The sequence below is a fragment of the Ursus maritimus genome, unplaced genomic scaffold, assembly GCF_017311325.1.
Source record: "Ursus maritimus isolate PB19 unplaced genomic scaffold, ASM1731132v1 scaffold_9, whole genome shotgun sequence".
NCBI lineage: Eukaryota > Metazoa > Chordata > Mammalia > Carnivora > Ursidae > Ursus > Ursus maritimus.
This window is the reverse complement of record NW_024427107.1, coordinates 4,403,996-4,423,923: the sequence shown is the minus strand read 5'-3', so window position 1 is coordinate 4,423,923 and position 19,928 is coordinate 4,403,996. Positions and strand designations below refer to the sequence as shown.

General features: G+C 35.8%; 1 protein-coding gene across 1 annotated transcript in view; it reads left to right on the top strand.

Moving 5' to 3' along the window:
• The window catches only part of PXDNL (peroxidasin like), a 450,345-nt gene that overhangs the window by 392,443 nt on the left and 37,974 nt on the right, over nucleotides 1-19,928 (top strand). The window contains exons 18-19 of the mRNA XM_040625808.1: nucleotides 16,423-16,557; nucleotides 19,035-19,243. Coding sequence (XP_040481742.1) covers nucleotides 16,423-16,557; nucleotides 19,035-19,243 — 344 coding nt within the window. The remainder of the gene's footprint in view (nucleotides 1-16,422; nucleotides 16,558-19,034; nucleotides 19,244-19,928) is intronic.

The window sequence follows — 19,928 nt, the reverse complement described above, 5'->3', positions numbered from 1 at the left end:
CTTCATTTCCTTTTCTCTAATTTCTTTAATTTAATAAATCCTTGTTTTTGAAAAACTTCCTTTTTCAATGACTTAGCTTTTCTGTTTGCATGAAGAGCATTGGTCCTCTCAGTAGCATATCAATTTCACAAACATTTGTTAGGTTACTGTTATTTATAAACCAGGATTAGGAAAGAGGAGGCAGCACAGATGAATTAAACGGCATTCCCACATTTGACAATCTCTCAAGTGTGATTTTAAAGAATCTGTTAAGTGCCATTTCAGTCATCATGAGGGTTGTTTTGTGATATGCCCAGTAACTGGAACAGTGTTTACAAAGTCAGGGGATGGTCCAGGATTGCAAGGCTTAAAGTGTACCCACATACATGTTTTAGAAGCACATGTGACCATGTGGACACATCACAGGCTCTTTCTAGGGCCTGGGCGGGGGGTGGGGGGAGATCCTGGTGGTTCCAGCTCTGAAGAGTTATTTTCATTTGCTTCATGGTAAATCTGCCTCCAAGTAGTTACTCAGTAACTAGACCAACCCACCATAGATATTTTTCCTTGTCCAAGTACATATTTCTTAGGGTTGGCATCTTTGCAATGTGCAAGGTAGACATACAATGACCATTGTGCCTGCTTGGGTCAGCCCCAATTTGTACCTGGGGGTTTTTCAATGACAATAGATAAGTGGTCATGAAAGAGAGGCCCAATCCCTTGGGGAGTTTCTGGGCAGGCCAAGGACTTCTAGGCATTTGGGACCATAGGACTAGGACCATATACCCCCGGAAACTTGAGAGTGAAAGACAGCACTATGAATGATAAAACTTCAGAGTAAAAGTGAATACTCCTCAAGCCAGACTCTAACACAGGGTTTGGCAAACTATAGCCTACAGACTGGTCACCTGTTTTTATAGTTTTATTGTTACACAGCCATAACCATTCATTTGCATATTATCTGTGATCAGTTTCCCACTATAATGGCAGTGTTGAGTAGTTTCAGTAAAGATTGTGTGGCCTGAAAAAACAAAAATATTTATTATCCATTATTTAAGAACGAGGTTGCTGATACCTGCTTTAGTAGAATAAAAACATAATAGAAGAATGATATTCTTTGATGAATTATTCTAATTTATTTCAAGACTCAGGAATGATACTATTTATTTTAGACTTACAGTTTTCTCATATCAAAATGAAACAGTCACATATCAAAATATCCCTAAGTGGAAGTTATGACTTTCTTGTTAATCTTTTAAATTTTGTGGATTTTATAAGGTAACAATTTGATATACAAGGTTCTGTTTTTGTTTAAATGGCTCTTCATGTTAAAAAATGAGTAGAATATTTCAGGAGGATCTTTTCTATATATGCCATGAAGCATTATACACTTTCTAGGCCATTATCTTGTGAACTAGTGTTAACTTTCCCAAGGACACACAGTTGGCAAGTAGTGAATGCAAATTTTAACCTTAATTTATCTGATTCCAAAGTCTAGGCTTTATCCATAGCCAAACTAGAGTAATATACAATTATGTGTTCGTTTCCTGTGATTGCTGCAACAAATTACCACAAATATGGTGACTTAAAATGACATAAATTAATTAACTTACAGTTCTAGAGGTGAGAAGTCTGAAATATGTCTCGTTGGGCTAAAATCATGTTGTCCCTTTCTGCAGGCTCCAGAGGAAAGAATCTATTTCCTTGCCTTTCCAGCTTCTAGAGAGAGCCTGGTTGCACTGCTTGGCTTGTGCCCCTTCTTCCATCGTCAGGGCCAGCAATGCTGGTTGAGTTTCTCACATCCTATCATTCTGACATTATTCTGTAGTCAACTCTCCCTCACTTACTCTTCAGTCTCTTGCCTACTTTGAAGAACCTGTGTGGTCACACAAGTAATCCACAGTCATCTCCCATCTCAACATCCTCAATTTATTCACATTTACAACATCTCTTTTGCTATGATAGTTAACATATATCCAGTTTCCAGAGATTAGAACATGCTCATCTTTACAGGAGAAGGGGAGCTGAAATGTGCATGGTCACTATGCAAAACTTACTGTCGCTAATATTTTCTTTTCTTTACTTTTTAAAAATTGTTAGTGGTGGTGTTTTGCTTGGGTTTAGAACAGGAGATCATGAGAAACATAATACAGCACAGAGAAATAAAGGCTCTGATATCAGACCACAAGAGTTCTAGATGCTCTCTCTGATAACTTCTCACTGTGTAACTTCTTGTAACCTTTCCTAGTCTCATATTTCTCATCTCTAAAAGGACAACAATAATAGTATCTCATAAGTTTATTGAGAAGATTAAATTATTTAAGGCATGTCAAACTCAGCAGAGTGTCTGGCAACTAAGAAGAGCCCAATGAATGCTAGCTGTAAGGACACTGTAGAATGCCATGCTTAAATGAATCTGTTTTAGCTTCCAGTTGTCAGTAGTGTTGATTCAGGAAAATTAAAGAAAAATATTCTGTAATTAAAGCTGGAAAGAACATGTCTCCATGGTAGATAGTCTTCCCTTTCCTATTCATGGTAGCATGGCATTCACATGAAAGGTATACTTCAGATTGGAAGCAAAGGAGATTGACATTATATTGTGCAAAAGTCATTATAGGATATGTGTAACCCAAAGATTTTTTCTCACAAAATAAATATCAAAATGGAGCCAGAATAATCTCAGTTATATAATCTCTACTCTTTGTATTAAAATTATTGAAGGACTTTGATATTAATTTATGTGACTATCAAACAATTTCTTCTAACTTTATAATACAAAGCACACTATTGTCATTGTCGAAAATCTATTCTTTGTGCATTTAATTATGTCAGCTGGTTGCCTCACTAAGCAAATAAAAACCCCAGGAGACCTTGAATCTACATCTTCACTTGTTGACTTGAATTGGGGAAAGCAGTTGAAATGGTTTTCTGCTTTAGTGGGTGAGAAAAGCAATAACAACGTTTATCATGCAAAGTTAGTAGACTACACAAAAATATTTTTAAGTGCTTAGTAAGTTATAGGAAAGAAATGTGCAAATTAATATTCATACTTACCTGATCCATAATCAATATGAAGAAAGCAAGAGTATTAGAAAAGGTATAGACTTGTGATACAGCCTGGGTCCCTTTCCAGGTTCGCAGTAATCAACTTTGAGAACATGGGCTAATTACATGATCTGTGTAGGTTTCAGTTCCTTAAACTTGTTATTCTTTGGTTAAGACATAGGAAACTCATAGAACATCCTAAAATAATCTCCTTTGAAAATACTTGAGTTTGAGGCAGACATAAACTAGTTGGAATCAGTTTAGAATACTTTAAAATATTGGATTAAGTCAATAATTGCTTTCATTCTGCATAACACAGATGTTCTTTGCAAATTTTGGATAGTTTGGTCCATATCCCCATTATACATTAACTCCGAATGATACTTTATAACCTTTTCTAGCTAGGGTAGAATTTTTTAAGTATGATTTCTATAGCCAATGAATTATCCAGCTCATTTTCTATTTTTAACTACCTGAAGTAACATTTGAAAATACAATTAGAAATGTAAACATATTGTACTGTATATAATATTAAAATTTTTCTTTGCTGTTCTTACCTATTCCATTTTTGGAAAATGACAGAAAAGCAACCTTAAAAAGAGTATGATATGTTCTATAAGGAATTTGACTAATAGCCACCTTTCTGTGACAGTTTGACTTCAAGAGAATTTCTTGTGAAATAACCAATTCAATAAAGAAAGCCTCTTTTTTCTGTTGAACTTTTTCTTAGAACTATTGAATAAAAAGTAAAAATATAAAGAAGGTTTTAAACATAAAAAAGCTCAAAATAAAGGACAATTTTTACATGCCATAAAGGACAAAGAAACTAAAAGCTGGGGAGAAATGAGTGGTGAATGCTGTCTTGGCCCAGGAGTTATATGATACATGAATAGTAGTTCTAGGAATCAGAGGTGCGGGTTTTAATATCACCCAGGGCAAGGAGAAGGCCTCCAGCTTACTGCAGGTAGAGGGGTGAAACTGAGCTCCCTGCATAAAGGCTGTTCATCTATTCAAAGGATGAAGGGTATCAGAAAAACACTTCCCATTAGGAAAGAGGAAGCTACAAGATAGTTTCTTTTTTTTTTTTAAGATTTTATTTATTTATTTGACAGAGATAGAGACAGCCAGCGAGAGAGGGAACACAAGCAGGGGGAGTGGGAGAGGAAGAAGCAGGCTCATAGCAGAGGAGCCTGATGTGGGGCTCGATCCCATAACACCAGGATCCCATAACGCCAGGATCTGAGCCGAAGGCAGACGCTTAACCGCTGTGCCACCCAGGCGCCCCTACAAGATAGTTTCTTGACTAACCATCAGGGACTGATGCTGGAATAAAACAAGAAGCTTTGTGAAATTCTTATCTAAGCCTATATTACACAGGAGAGAAATTTGAGTTTACTCAGACACCATGATGCTGAAAGACCACCTGACACATCAGCATGAAAACTGCTCTGGAACACATGAAACCACTAAGATCTTGGCAAAACTCATGTGAAATCACCACGTAAATTCTCCTCAAGCCCGCTTATACGGACAATCACAGGAAAGAAAACAGACTCCCAAGAAGTTCTCTCTGTCACATATGCACACAAATTAAACTGATTGGGTGAATAAATAGCCGTAAGACAAACAGCAATGAGAATAAGTGAAAAGCAATAAAATAAAACAAAACAAAGAAGGAATTGGGATCCAAAATCAAGGGAGATCAGATCAATATGAAAGATACTGTGAAAGTACATTTAACATAATTAAATACGTTAAAGAATGGATACTATGTTAAAAGAAAAAGAGAATATAAGAAATACAGATATTTGAAAAATAAATAGAATTTTAAGCCATGATACACAGAATTGAAGTTAATATCTCAATAGGTATGCTAAACAACTAATTAGAATGGAGAATTAGTCAACTGGAAACTTGAAGGAATCACTCAGCACGTAGCACTAGCACATAAAAAGGGTAAATCATAAGAAAGACTAAGAGACATGGAGAAAGATTGAAAATGCCAAGTATTTACAGACTTTCCAAAAGATAGGAAAAGGAATGCAGGCAAGACACAATGGAAGAGTTAACAGAAGAGTTATGGATTTGAAGAAAGGCTTGAGTCCTCAGATTCAATGAACAATGTACCCAGTACTGCCTACCTAATTTAGGAAATGGAACAAATCTGTATTTTTGAAGCCTGCATGGTTAAGATAGGCTGGATTATGGTAATCAACAGCCGCAAATATCACAGGCTGAGCTTGACAGACATTTATTTCAGACAACTAATTCTGAAGTTGGAAAGAATTAAAGCAAAAATTAATAAAGTGGAAAGGTGAAAAATAATATTAACTAATATATCCAAGAGCTGGAAGTAATGGAAACATACATGCAGAGTTTCTTAAAAAATTGCTATTTTTATTTTTATGAAAATAATTTTGAAAATCTTAATAGTTTTCTAGTTGATCTTAGGATAATGAAAGACACAATGTCAAATTAGAGCCTTTAGAAATTTGAAATTGTTAAAGAATAGCTTTCAAATAGTCTCTGGGCTCGAAGTAGGGAAACTCTTTCGAATTGTACAGAACACATTGTATTTTGGAATATATAAAGAGATGAAACTCCACTCAATTTATTAGATGAAAGTAGCATACCTCTGGTAATAAACCTCAAGACAGCATCAATAAAATCATATCCTAATATCTTTTTTTGATAAGGAATAAAAAATGTTAAATTGCTTCTCAAACAAATCATGAATAGTAATAGAAAAATCCAGTGATTAAGGAGGGATAATTTCAGGAAAATAAGACTGAGTCACTATCAATATAATGATCACAACAGAATGTCCAATTATAAGACCCATACAGTCATCTCAGAGGATGACAAAATGACATTTGGTAAAATTGAACACGCATTCAGGATGAAAATAGTAGTCAGCCACAACAGCAGCAGCATAATTCTCAGTGTTCTGGGAATAGAAGCATCTTTTTACCATTAGATTCACCTATTCATTTAATTATTAATTAAGCTAATTAACAAGTATTTATAAAATGTTTACCGTGTTTCTGCTGTTTGCTTCATAAAAGGCACACAGCCAATATTGTAGTGAGCAATGAAACACTAGCTTAGAATAGGCAAATAACTAGAAGTTGCATGAGTCCCCTTCTATCATGTCTGTGACAAACACTGCTTCCAGGGCTCTTTCTCGCTGAACCTGGACGTGATCTCAAAATTCTTCTGAATGTGGTTCTCACAGCAGCCAGCGGTTGCTCCCATTTGATTGGACTTGGCATACCAGATGCGACCTCCTCATGGCCCCTCAACTACAACTAGTCCCATCTGGAAACCTAGGAAATCTCTATTACCAGTAGTTAACGTGGCTTTTGAATTTCAATGCAATATGCCAAATTGGAACAAATGAGTGATAGGGGATAGTAAATGGGACTGTTTTTTCTAATAATCTGAGAATTCTCATCATTTTAGAATTTTGTCTTGAAGGGAGAATTGTAAGGGCAGGTGAAGGTGATGAGATGTCAGCAGTGCCATAGTTTGTGGTGGATGGTTGAGGAAGTCATGGCTGTTTGTGGGTTTTATTTGCTCTGTAAAGAAGGAACATAGTTCACCTGTGGACGTGTAGAGGTAGAGTGGTGGTAAGTTGGATTTGGGTGGAGAACTTCTGAAATAGTCATGGAGCAAGATGGAAGAAGTTCAGAGTACCAAACCAAAATTGTTTCACAGTTTTGGAGACACAAATGAAGTTTATAAATCAAATATTTACAGTTAAGATCAAATAGGACAATAAAAATAAAAGGCTTATCACTTAAACTGGCATATTGAAAAGACTCTCTTATCTACTATTATCTATCTATCTATCATCTATCTATCTATCTATCTATCTATCTATCTATCTATCTATCATCTTCTATCACCTCTCTCTCATTTATTATTTCTCTTACTCGTCTCTATTTCATGTTATTATCTCTCTTATTACAACTATTATAATATATGGAGCATGACTTCAGAGTATTAAAGAAATCTCCATTTTTGTCAATATACTTTTATATATTATTTTATATATTGTAGTTTATATTTTAAATATCCGTTATGCCTCCTGACTGGATAAGCTTTTTTAGAGCACAGTCTGTCAATTAGTTCAATTCTTTTTTGTTTTTTAAGATTTTATTTATTTATTTGACATAGAGACAGCCAGCGAGAGAGGGGACACAAGCAGGGGGAGTGGGAGAGGAAGAAGCGGGCTCCCGGTGGAGGAGCCTGATGTGGGGCTCGATCCCAGAACGCTGGGATCACGCCCTGAGCCGAAGGCAGACGCTTAACGACTGCGCTACCCAGGCGCCCCAATTAGTTCAATTCTTAATCCCAGACTAGTGTCTACAGAACTCTAGAAGTCATTAAGAATCTGTGGACTGAATGAAAGAGTTAATTGTTATGTCATAATCAGAAATTCAAACCATGGTTTATTTTTTATTTTTTTAATCATATTTTTTTATTATATTTGTTAGTCACCATACAGTACATCCCTGGTTTTGATGTAAAGATCGATGATTCATTAGTTGTGTATAACACCCAGTGCACCATGCAATACTTGCCCTCCTTACTACCCATCACCAGCCTATCCCATTCCCCCACCCTCCCATGGTTTATTACTGTATCTCCTTAAGTGTGGGATGCTTGCCACAGGATGTATATTAGATCTTTTTATGTGGTTTATAGACATGACATTCAATAGTATTGTCTCACACAGTGAAAAATGTATTTCCTTTTCTCTTTCTGTTATTTTCCATTCTTTTTGTTATGATATGATGAAAAGTCTCTTTTGGGGGATTACATGTCTTTAACATCCAATACTTGTTAAGGAATCTTGTAAGCAAAAAGAGTACACTTCTTAGAGGCAGAGATTTCAAATGGTTGCTAATATGTGAGTAGAATTAAACAAAAATTTTTTTCAGTATTTTATCCTATGAAAAATATACCAAAAAACAAATTTCTCATCCATGTTTACCACTGGGGTAAAAAAAAGAAGTGGGGGGAGGACTTAATTGTTACTAGTTGCCATGCTATAATTGTCCAAATATTATTTTCATGAAAGATTTTCTCTCTGAATGTTTTTCAAATATGTTAGTGCTCCATGTACATGAATTTCTGATGGGTATGAACCTGTCCCTTTTCCTGTGAGGAAGTCTATCCCAGTCTCCATGATGTCTGGATGTATCTCTTGCTCTCGATTCTCTGCCTTGATCTTATGTTTTTATTCTTTTTCTTCTTGTTATTTTTTCTACTTTTTCCCCCTTCACTTTCTTTTTCCTCTAAATGATCACAAGATAGAGTTTCAATGACTATTTTTATTATTATATATAATAAGAGAGTTTTATATTCTGTATTCCACTTCTGAAAATTTGATGACTATTAAAACATTTTTAGTTTTCTAAAAAATGTTATGTAAAGTAGATTAGATTATTTTCCTCCTGTAAAGTTATAGTAGAAAGAAAAGGTCGTCCTCTTGTAAAAGCAAGAAATGGATTGTATTATATATTTGTTCAAAAAAGGAAAAAAAAAGTGACAATTTATTTTCCCCAGTTGCTTAATTTTCTATGCCATTTCAGTTACAGAGGTAATGTTTCTTAAAGATAGAGCTTTATGGATCTCCAAAATGCATAAAATTTTAATTGTAGAAGAATTTTAAAAGAAAAAAATATGATGTCATTAAAATCTTTCGGGAAACATTTAGAGTCCTGAGATAAGCTTCCAGTAAAAAGTATTTTGAGGAATTTTTCTTCCAGGTTAAGGAACTAACTTTTCTTCTGGTGTTTCAATGACTTTAAATCAACTGTAAAGTCATATCATACAATGTTTCTGGTTTGCCTAATCACTCTGGTGAGGTAGTATGTTCTCATTGTTTTAATTTCTTTGATAGTTATGTCATTTATTTCTCTCAAATTGAAGCAATCATTCTGAGGCAGAAGAAATTTTATTTTGTGTGAGAGCACACAAGGGCATTTTGGTGTTTTTTTTTTTGAAGGGCATGTTTCATATTTTCTCTCTAAAAGCTACTAAATGATCACATTTATTCTAAAAATTCAGAAGAGTCTCAGAAAGCTTTTCCACAAGGACACTTTCTCACAAAGCACCATTCCTCAGTGTTTGTGGTAAAGGCTTTGATTTGTTTCATTAAAATCATACCTTGCTACATTATTTGTTTTTCATTCTCTGAATCAGGAAGCATGTAGAGCCCTGGAAAAAATTCCATATAAGACCTTCTACCCTGGTGTCTCTCAGAATGATCCAGTTGAAAGTTATTATTATTATTATTATTATTATTATTATTATTATTATTATTAATCTTTCTAGAACAGACTTTAAGTCAAAGTATTGTTATGAAATTAGATTTGGATTACATTGTCGTCTTTGTGGCATGCAATAGATCTTTCCAAGGTTTGAAGATCTTTTCTTTCAAGTCTCTGTACATCACAATATTAACAAAAATAGCATTTTAAACATTGGTCCATGTGTGGTTTGTTCTGCAGTAATAAAAAAGGTTAGAAGCTAAATTTAATTAAACACAGTTAAATGTTACATTATCAAAGCTAGGAGACTATTTATGAAGACAGTTTTCACACTTTCTCTGGGCAGTGCACACTAATGCAGTGCTTAAGTCAATGTTATGGTTAGAAGTACCTGGAGCGTTCTAGTTTGCTCCTGCACTCAGCAGAAAGGAGGCTGGTATACACTGTTGTCACTTTCAGAAGCAGTGCTGATCAGATGTCATCTCAGATTCTATAACTCTTTTTTTTTAAGATTTCATTTATTTATTTGAGAGAGAGAGATAAGCACACAAGTGGGCAGAGGGGCAGAGGGAGAGGGAGAAACAGACTCCCTGCTGAGCAGGACCCTGACACGGGGCTTGATCCCAAGACCCTGGGATCATGATCTGAGCCAAAGGCAGACGCTTAACCTACTGAGCCACTTAGGTGCCCTGGGATTATGTAACTCTTTACAGTCATAACTGATGCAGGATTGTTGAACCCAATAGTCAAGAAAGAATTCTTGAGACATTTTATGGTGCAAAAAGGTGTTTTTTTTATTATAGCACAGGGACAAGACCTGCGGTCAGAAAGAGATGTACTGAGATGGGGAGGAGTGACTTATTATATACATTTTAGTTAGTGGGGGTTAGGGATAGCCTAAGCCTTTAAGGAATTTGGCAGCAAGGCTTTCAGGACCTTGAGGGACTAGCTGCTGTTAAGATAAGGTTACTTTTAGTCTTTAATAAAACAGAAGCATTAAGGCACTAAGGCACCCATGAGTTCCTTGAGGAATGTCAAATTCTGCATGGTTCAGTTATCTATCAGTGGGCTGCAAGCTATTAGGAGATTTAATTTAAGCTACATTTTTCTTGCCTTTATTTTCTTAATCAATAACCATACCACTTTTATGTTGGATTGCTATTTTCAAGTATGGAATAAATGTTGAATATTAGCTTTGGGGAGGAAATCTAAGAAGTGAATTGACATACCCAAGGAGTTAAACATAGAAGCTGTTTTATATTCCTATTAGGGACTAATTATAACCAAAAGAAGAGGTACAATGTCTATAACTTTAAAAATTAAAAAAAAAAATAGAGCCAACGTACTCCTGAGTAATGTAGATGAATCAGTAAAAAATGTTTTGAGAAGTCATTGATTGCAGATTTCCCTCTAATGAGGTTGGAACTCATTATTGTTTCAAATAAGCCATATATGATTAATAAGTTACTCACTATGGTACCTGAACTAAGTACCTTTAAAAGGCTCTTAATATTTCTTGGAGCTATGTTGGGAGCCACAGTAAAAGCAATAAGTTACAATAGGGATAGGAATGGTTAATGTTCAGCTGAATTTGTTAATAGATGAAAAACAAATTAATATCAAAGGACTGAAATTAACAAAGCCAATATTACCTTATCTGGGAAAGTTCAATGTTCTAATTTCTAAAACCTCAAACTACCATTTCTTGTATGAACTCTTAACAATTCACAGACGGTAATTTCGCCTTGTTTAACTTTCTGATTTGCATTAGGCATTATTTATCATATGCTGTATAAAGTCATTTTAACCATTCAGAATACAACATCTTTATTACTGAGTCTAAGAAATTATTTTAATGGTAAATTCAAAGACTATCAAAATAACATCATATTAAAAAAATAAACAGAACAGGACAATGAATATTTTGACGGGAAACTGTTTTAGAAATTAGGAGTTGACTTTTGTATGGAATTATGGGAGTTAATAATTGTCTTAGATTCCTAGTACTGCCATAACAAAATACCACAAACTGGGTGGCTGAAGACAACTGCAATTTATTATCTCACAGTTCTGGAGCTTAGAAGTTTGAATTTACAGTGTCAGCCGGACCATGGGCCCTCTAAAACCTACAAAGGCAAATTGTTTGCCTCTTCGTTTCTGGTGGTTTGCCAACAATTCTTGGCATTCCTTGGCTTTGGCTGTAGCCCACAATCTTTGCCTCTTTCATCACATGATGTTCTCACTGTGTGTCTGTGTCCATATTTCCCTCTTCTTATAAGGACAGCAGTCATATTCATATTGGATTAAAGCCCACCCTGCTGACCTCATCCTAACTTGATTGCATCCGCAAAGACCCTACTTACAAATTATAAGACCACATTTGGGACTGGGTCTTTCTTTGAGGACATAATTCAACCAAGAACAATAATTAAAAATTACTTTTAAGTAACAATGTTTTTAACTTATTTCATTGAAAATATAGGGCAGGGGACACAGCAATAAAGAGAAACCAAATGCCGTAGCAAAGTATGCTAGATGTTATGACTTTAAATGGGAAGGAAGCTTTCAAAATAAATTTGGACACATGTTCTTGAAATCAAACCTAGTATTCAATTTAGTCCTAAAGTCCTAAGGCCCATGTTGTTTTTCAAGAATACACAATCAGGGAACACAGAACACTAAGTAAGTTACTTTTAGGCGCCAATACTATTTTGACATTTAAAAAACACAAAAACAAAAACAATGACAGTATAAAAAAAGGAACTTTTATAAGACAGCATCTCATATAAATTTAGATAAAAATTATTTATTTATTTATTTTATTTTATTTAAGAGAGAGAGAGAGAGAGCACTAGCAGGGGGGAGGAGCTGAAGACTCCCCGCTGAGTGGGGAGCCTGATGCAGGGCTCAATCCCAGGACCTTGAGATCATGACCTGAGCTGAAGTCAGACGCTTAACTGATTGAGCCACCCAGGGGCCCCTAGATAAAAACTTCTAACAAAACATTAAAAATCCCAGTGGAACAATGTATATATTAAACATGATGAAATAGGTTTATTCTGCTAATGTAATTGGTCCAACATTTTTAAAGAATTGATAGAATTTATGTCATGAATATTAAGAAGAAAAAGAAATGATAATTTCAGTGTTTGTAGAAAAAAACATTCCAGGTAAAATGCAACATCCCTCTTGATTTTAAGACAAGCTCTTCGTATTCTAGGAAAACGGAACATCCTAACTTAATAAAGAGCAGCTCAAAAAATCTACTGCAATTGATTAAATGTTAAAAGCATTTCATTTAAACACATGAATAAGACAAGGATGGCAACTACCATGATTAATATCGAAGTTGTATTGAAAACCACAGTAAGGCAATAAAATAAGAAAGAAAGAACTATTGGAAAGGATCAAATAAAACTGTCATAATAATTTTTTGCAAATTCTGTACATAGTAAACTAAGAGGAATATAAGAAAAATTACATTTCAATACCAAATGAAAAGAAAAGATTAACAAAATCTGTGCAATATTTTAGGAAGAAAATTAGAGAACTCTCTGGGTAGTTACTAAAGAGAACTTTAGTTCTCTTTAAATGGAGGCCTGGATTTTGTTCAGGAGGAGTAAGATTCAATAATTCAAATGTGTCAGTATTCCCCTAAAATGATATATTTATTGGAATTCTAATTAAGATCTTAATAGTTCTTTGTTGTGGCATCAACAGGCTGATTTTAAAATTAAGTTGGTAGAGAAAATGGCCAATAAGAATCTTTAATTGAGCGATTTGATTTTCCAGTTAACAATACTTATTATAAAGCTTTTAGTAATTGATATAATGTGATATTGATTCAAGAATAGACAGACTGATAGACTAGAATAGAAATCCACACAAAAAAATGTGCTCCTGTGTGGAACCATGATATTTGAAAGTAGTGCATGACAAATTAGTGAGGAATGAGAACATTCTCAATAAGTGATGCAGTAAAAGTCGGCTATCCATGGATAAAAATGAGTATGGATTCCTATCTCACATCACATATGAAAATCAATTCCAAATAGATGAGGGACTTAAATCTGAGAGGCAAAAGTTTACAACTTTAAAAAATGTAAAGGAGAATATCTTCATGGCATTGGGGAAGAAAAGGGTTTTTTTTGCATTAAATTAAAAAAAACCTATAAAAATTGATAAAATTGACCTTAAAATGAAGACAATATTTTCATAAAAGTCTAACATAATGAGAATAATTAATACAAAAAGTCCCATTGGGTCACCTCTGTGGCTCAGTCGGTTAAGTATCTGACTTGATTTTGACTAAGGTCATGATCTGAGGGTCCTGGGATTGAGTCCTGCATTGGAATCTGCACTCTGTGGGGAGTCTGCTTGGGATTCTCTCTCTCCGTCTGCCCCTTCCCCCTCAAATAAATAAATCAATCTTTAAAAAAAAGTCCCAAATTTGAGGAATACATTTGAGCATAGATAACAATGCATTAGCATCCAGAATATACATAGAACTCCTAAGACTCTCTGTCAACCCAATAGAAAAATGGGGAAAGACATGGTATACATAGGCATTTAATAAAAAAAAATGCTCAATCAATATATAGCAGATGCTCAACTAAATAATTAATCAGGATAATGAAAAATCATAGTAAAACACGATTTCACACCCATCAGATTAGCACAAATTTTACAAAGTAGGCATATTTTCAAGTTAGTCTTAGAAAAATAATGGTCATTTGATTTTAAATCTCTTGACATGGCTTCCTACAAAACTACGAGACTGATGAAGAGGACATACCAAATAACACATGACTCGTACATTCAGAATTAGTAGGAGACAAGAATGGCATGTATTTCTAATTACTTTAAGTTTGAAAATAATCACCAAGTTTCAAGAGAGCTGCCATTGAAGCTCCACTTCCATGGTAAGTCTGTGGACATGGAGAGAAGAATGGAGAATTTAAAAATCTTTGTGGTCAAAAGAAAGGGGATCAGGGCATATAGATGAACTACGAGAAAAAGAAATCTCTCTGGAAGGACACAGTTCAACATTAAGTGTTAAATCACCAAATGTAGCTCTGGAACCTGGGAGTCTACTACACCAGTCACAGGGCTGAAAGTAACCAGAGGTAGTCGTGTTTTGATGACAGAAGATAAGTAGAGAAGGGATAGCATCCCTTCAGATCCCATAGGAAGCTAAAGCAGAATGAAGTAGAATTAAGAGTGCTGTAGGAATGAAGGAGAAATAAAACCCACCAATGCCTACTGTCTCCCATTGCCACCAACACTTCAGTCAAAGATGCAGTACTTCACTGCAGTGACAGAAGAGTATGCTACTGCACTAGAAATCCTTTTCATGAAATGCCTAGGGATAAAAAGAGACAAAGAGAGAAAGCTTATTTCAAATAAAACTATGTAGCAAGAAAACAAAAATGCAAATCAAAACATTTCAGAGAAAAATTCTCTGGGGGGGGAAGTTGAAACAGAAGGAATCTATAATACAACACTTGAATCTGAATTAAACAAGCACTCAAACACTCAAACAAGCACTTGGAGATATAAAAAACCCAGCTATCTTTGGAAATTAAGAAAAGAAATACAAGAGGAGGAGGAGAAGGAGCAGGAGCGGGAGGATGGAGAGGGGACAAGGGGTAGGGGAAGGAAGGAAGACGTGGGGGAAGGAGAAGAAGAAGGGAAGCAGCAATGAGAATTGACTAAACAAAAAGAAATTTGAAGAATAAATTCAATATACCAAGGGCACTATCTATTAAAATTGAAGATATGCATCGCAGAGAACTTTTATATGCTCATTATGAGAGTATGAACTGTACGTATATTTTGGACAGCAGTTTGGCATATGTATTAAAAAGTGTCATGCTCCACACTCAGCATTTGAAGCTTTAGCTTCAGCATGTTCCAGAGCAGAGATCTGCAAACCACAGCCCATTGACCAAATCTAACCCACTGCCTGATTTTGTAAGTAAAGGTTTATTGGAACAAAACTGTGTCCATTTTTTTATGTGTCATCTTTGGCTGCTTTTGTGAAAAAGGGAAGAGTTGAGTAATTGCAAAATGTAGCCCACAATGCTGAGAATATTTACAATCTTATTCTTTGTTGTAAAAATTTGCTGATGCTTGGCCTAGAGAGACCTTTGTCCATATGAAGAAACATATATGAGAATGTTTATAGTAAAAAGATGAGAACACCACAAATATTCATCACCAGTAGAACAGACAACTAAATTGGGAAAATATCCAATGGGCTACCATAGAGCAGAGAAAAGGAAGCAGATGTATGCAACAGGAATGAATCTCCAAATAAACTGTTCAGTGAAACAAAGGAAGTATAAACATTATGTTTCCATCTGTGTTAAGGTTAAAACATATGAAGCTGAACTATATGGAGTCTACAGAATCATACACATGAAATAAGTGTTAAAGTAACGTATGGGAAAGGTCGAGTTGTTCCCATGTTTGTTCTTAGGGACAGGGAGAAAACAGTCTCAGCCGCTCTCACAAGGAGTTTCATGGGTCCTGGTCTTATTTTCTTTCTTTAAATGGGTGGTGTGTCCAAAGCTGTTTGCTTCATTGTCATTTGCATTATGACTTTTTTTTTATTTAAAAAAAATCACTTCAGATCAAATCAAATATCATTGTCTTTTTAGCAAGAGAAAATTTATCTAACACATATTCTTTCCACGAAATTATTTTTTCACTCTGTTTAACCTACTTACCATATACACTGACATGGACATTTCTTAATAGTTAATTAGTTTATTTGTTACCTGTTTCTGAGAGAATTAGTTGGATGTAGACCTACACACACACACAGTTATATTCCATATACTGATAGAGTAATTATAAAGAAGAACACAGTGGATGCTACGTGACTGATGTTAGATGCTCTTGGTTGGGTCACTGCTCTGTTCCCTGGCCAGCTGGGTGATCCCTAAATTTTTCCATCATCTCAAAGTTGTTACCCATGAAATGGGGATAATAATAATCTCTTTCTTTTTACTGTGTATAAATTTTAAAAAATGCTCTGTAGTCATTTGTATAAATAATACTGTCATTGTCACTTTCACACTCAGCGTGTGATGTGTGTACATCTTTGTTTCAGGTTATATGGCACACCAGGCAACATTGACTTCTGGCCTGCCCTCATGGCTGAAGACCTGATCCCTGGTACAAGAGTGGGACCAACACTTATGTGCCTGTTTGTTACTCAGTTTCAGCGGCTAAGAGATGGAGATAGGTGAGGAATTGTTATACTTATCAAAGATAACAAAATTGTTTTTTGCCCCAAAATATAGGTGTACAATAACATTATAAGTATGATTCCATGCTTTCTATGATTTAAAATATTTTGACTATGAGAAATAACAAATAGTATCTGGTCACAGAATTTTTCTGACTACTGATAATACCAGATAGCATTCTTTTTTGTAAATTTTTATAAATCTTTTAAGAAAAAAAAGAAATAGACTGTCTAGGAAAGGCATAGATGTCAGTGGTTAAAGGATGCACTAGACTCACTACCATGTGTTTAGATCTGGGCACCCCTACTCACAACCATTTAACTTGAAGAAGCATAACACCTGACACCTGTTGCCTCATCTGCAAAGTCTGATTAACAGTAGTACCTAGGGGGCGCCTGGGTGGCACAGCGGTTAAGCATCTGCCTTCAGCTCAGGGCGTGATCCCGGCGTTCTGGGATCGAGCCCCACATCAGGCTCCTCTGCTATGAGCCTGCTTCTTCCTCTCCCACTCCCCCTGCTTGTGTTCCCTCTCTCGCTGGCTGTCTCTATCTCTGTCGAATAAATAAATAAAATCTTAAAAAAAAAAAAACAAAAAAACCAAACCAAAACAAACAAACAAAAAAAACTAGTAGTACCTAGGGCTCGTATATTGTGGCAACTGTAAATGATGTTGGCAGTGGAGCTGACAGCAGGCCTGCAGCTCCATCCCCTCATCTTCATAGAAGACCTGTTAACCCAATACCAGACCTCCTTGCAAACTCTGTGCTAAGGGCATTTACTAGTGGAAAGATAACTGGTAATTCTTCCTAAAAATCTCTTGGTTTGTCTAAAGTGTTTATTGTAAATCAACTTGAATTTATGAAATTATGACAGACAGCTGATAGGAGATGTAAGTTCATGTAATGTCTTTTTTGCAAGGCTAACCAAATATAAAAACAAAGAAAACTGAAAAACTAAGCAGCCCCCACTGGGGTTGGCATGGGACACACTATTATCTCTCCTCTCTTACTTGAACCAAATGTGTTCCAGAGCACTCGCTGTATCTTCTGAATCATTAGTACCGTCTTGAGTAAGAGCTAGGATTCTTGTGAACCTGCTTGACAATTCAATCTTTGTACTATTGCAGAGACCATATATATGTGTGTGTGTGTGTGTGTGTGTGTGTGTGTGTGTGTGTATGAGTTGAAACATTGCATAGAACTAAGTTTTTAATTAAAGTTATACTAAAAATTATTCTTTACTTAAAATTTTTCTTCCCAATCTCTTCTACTTATGAATTATAAAGAAAGTAGAAGCAGATTTAATTCCTTTTATTGCACATTGGCAAACATTCATAGTATAATATTTCATTGTAATTTTTATAAATTAGCTTTAGCACTCTGGATTTATTGCAATGCATAGTTGGGCTAATAAGTTCAATTGATAATAATCTAAGGATATTTGTAGTCAAAAACGAAATAAATTTAGGAAAGCTTTGGTTTTTTGGAGTAAGCTGTTTCCCTATTTGTATTAGCTTACTAGGGCTACCATAACAAAGTCCAAGAGACTGGGTGGCTTAAATAACAAATGTATTGTCTCATAGTTCTGGAGTCTAGATCAAGGTTGGGAGTGTTGGTCCCTTCTGAGGACTCTCTTCTTGACTTGTAGATGGCCAGCTTCTGCCTTTCTCTTCACATGGTCTTCCTTCTGTACCTGTCTGTATCCATATTTCCGTTCCTTATAAAGACACTAGTCATATTAGATTATAACCTTAATTTCCCCATGACACTCGAGTGACTTATTTTTACTTAACTACTTCTTTCATGGACCTATCTCCAAATAAAGTCACGTTCTGAAGTACTGGAGGCTATGATTTCAGAGTATAAATTTTGAGGGGACCTAACTCAGCCCATATACCATGGGAGTGGCAACAGTCTTTTGCTTCCTATCTTATGTTGTATGCCTAGCATGAGAAAAGTGCTTGGTATATGGTCCTGAATACTTCTGAAGGAATGACCAAGGGCTCACTTTAATAGTGTTTTGAAACCGTATTGTTTCATTTGAAACCGAATGTGTTCATTCTAATTCGCCGATAGATGTAATAAACTAGTGTATATTAATAATTGCATAGCAACATTTTCCTTTTAGGCAAACATGTCAATATTAAATTGTTCAGGTAATTTCTATGGCCAGTTTATGGAATTTTAGATTAGAAAATGTGCTTTTTAACAATCTCTTAAAACTTTACAAAGCTTTTCTTTGAAAAATTTTGTAAAACTTGAATAGAAAGTGATAGTTCAAAAGCACAGGATTTAAGAACTTAATAAATACTGGAGGCAATTCAAAGCATGATTAGTTGGAGAACAAACATTATTCTTTCCATATGCTTCTCTTTTGCTGAGCTCTTCTTTGCTGTTATCACTGCTCTGCATGCAGCTCACTGCAGTGCTCTGTCCAAGACCCTCACTCTGTGCTTCTCCTTGCTGACCATCAGGTTCTGGTATGAGAATCCCGGGGTGTTCACTCCCGCACAGCTCACTCAGCTGAAGCAGGCGTCACTGGCCCGTGTGCTATGTGACAATGGTGACAACATCCAGCAAGTCCAGGCTGATGTCTTCGTGAAGGCACAATACCCACAGGACTACCTGAGCTGCAGTGAGATACCACGGGTCGATCTGCGAGTGTGGCAAGACTGCTGCGAAGGTCAGTGAGCACACTCTTAGCCCTATCTGGATTTACATGCATGTGTGCTTGAGAGATTTCTAGCCTCAAACACTAGGCTCCTTAAACAAAAGTGCATGGAGGAAAACATACAAGAGCAGGTCTTCTTCCCCTGAGGAAGTAGACAGATGTTGGAGGGGACAACGCGAAGGCCAAGGGTTCCACCTCCTAGGCTCCTCCATTTGGATCTAGCTTCCTCAGAGTGGGGCTTGTCAGAGAGGGGAGGGACCTGGGAGAGCTGTGAGGGCACAGCGGAATGGGGTGGGACTTGGTGATCTATCTGGTTTCTAGTTCTCCCTCCCTTCAGATGAGTACACCAAACATCAAACTCCAGTCATTTGGTACTGGATGTATCTACTTCCTGGGGGGTCAGCTGACCACAAAGAGGAAAAAAAATCATAGTAGCTCAGCTAATTTAGACTATTTAATCTCCATAGAATATTGTACCCATGTTCATTGGAAATTTGGGAATGTCCTGGTAGAGTTAGAGAACTTTCTCTAGTGATACAATATAATTTGCCACATCTACCATATCATCTTTTATGAGCCAAACTCTACCTAATAGATGCTTTGTATGAATCTATTTTGTCACCAAGAAATGTGGCTCTATTATCTTTTAATAAATGAGAGGAATATGGCTCAAGAGCATCAGATAACTTGGAGTAAG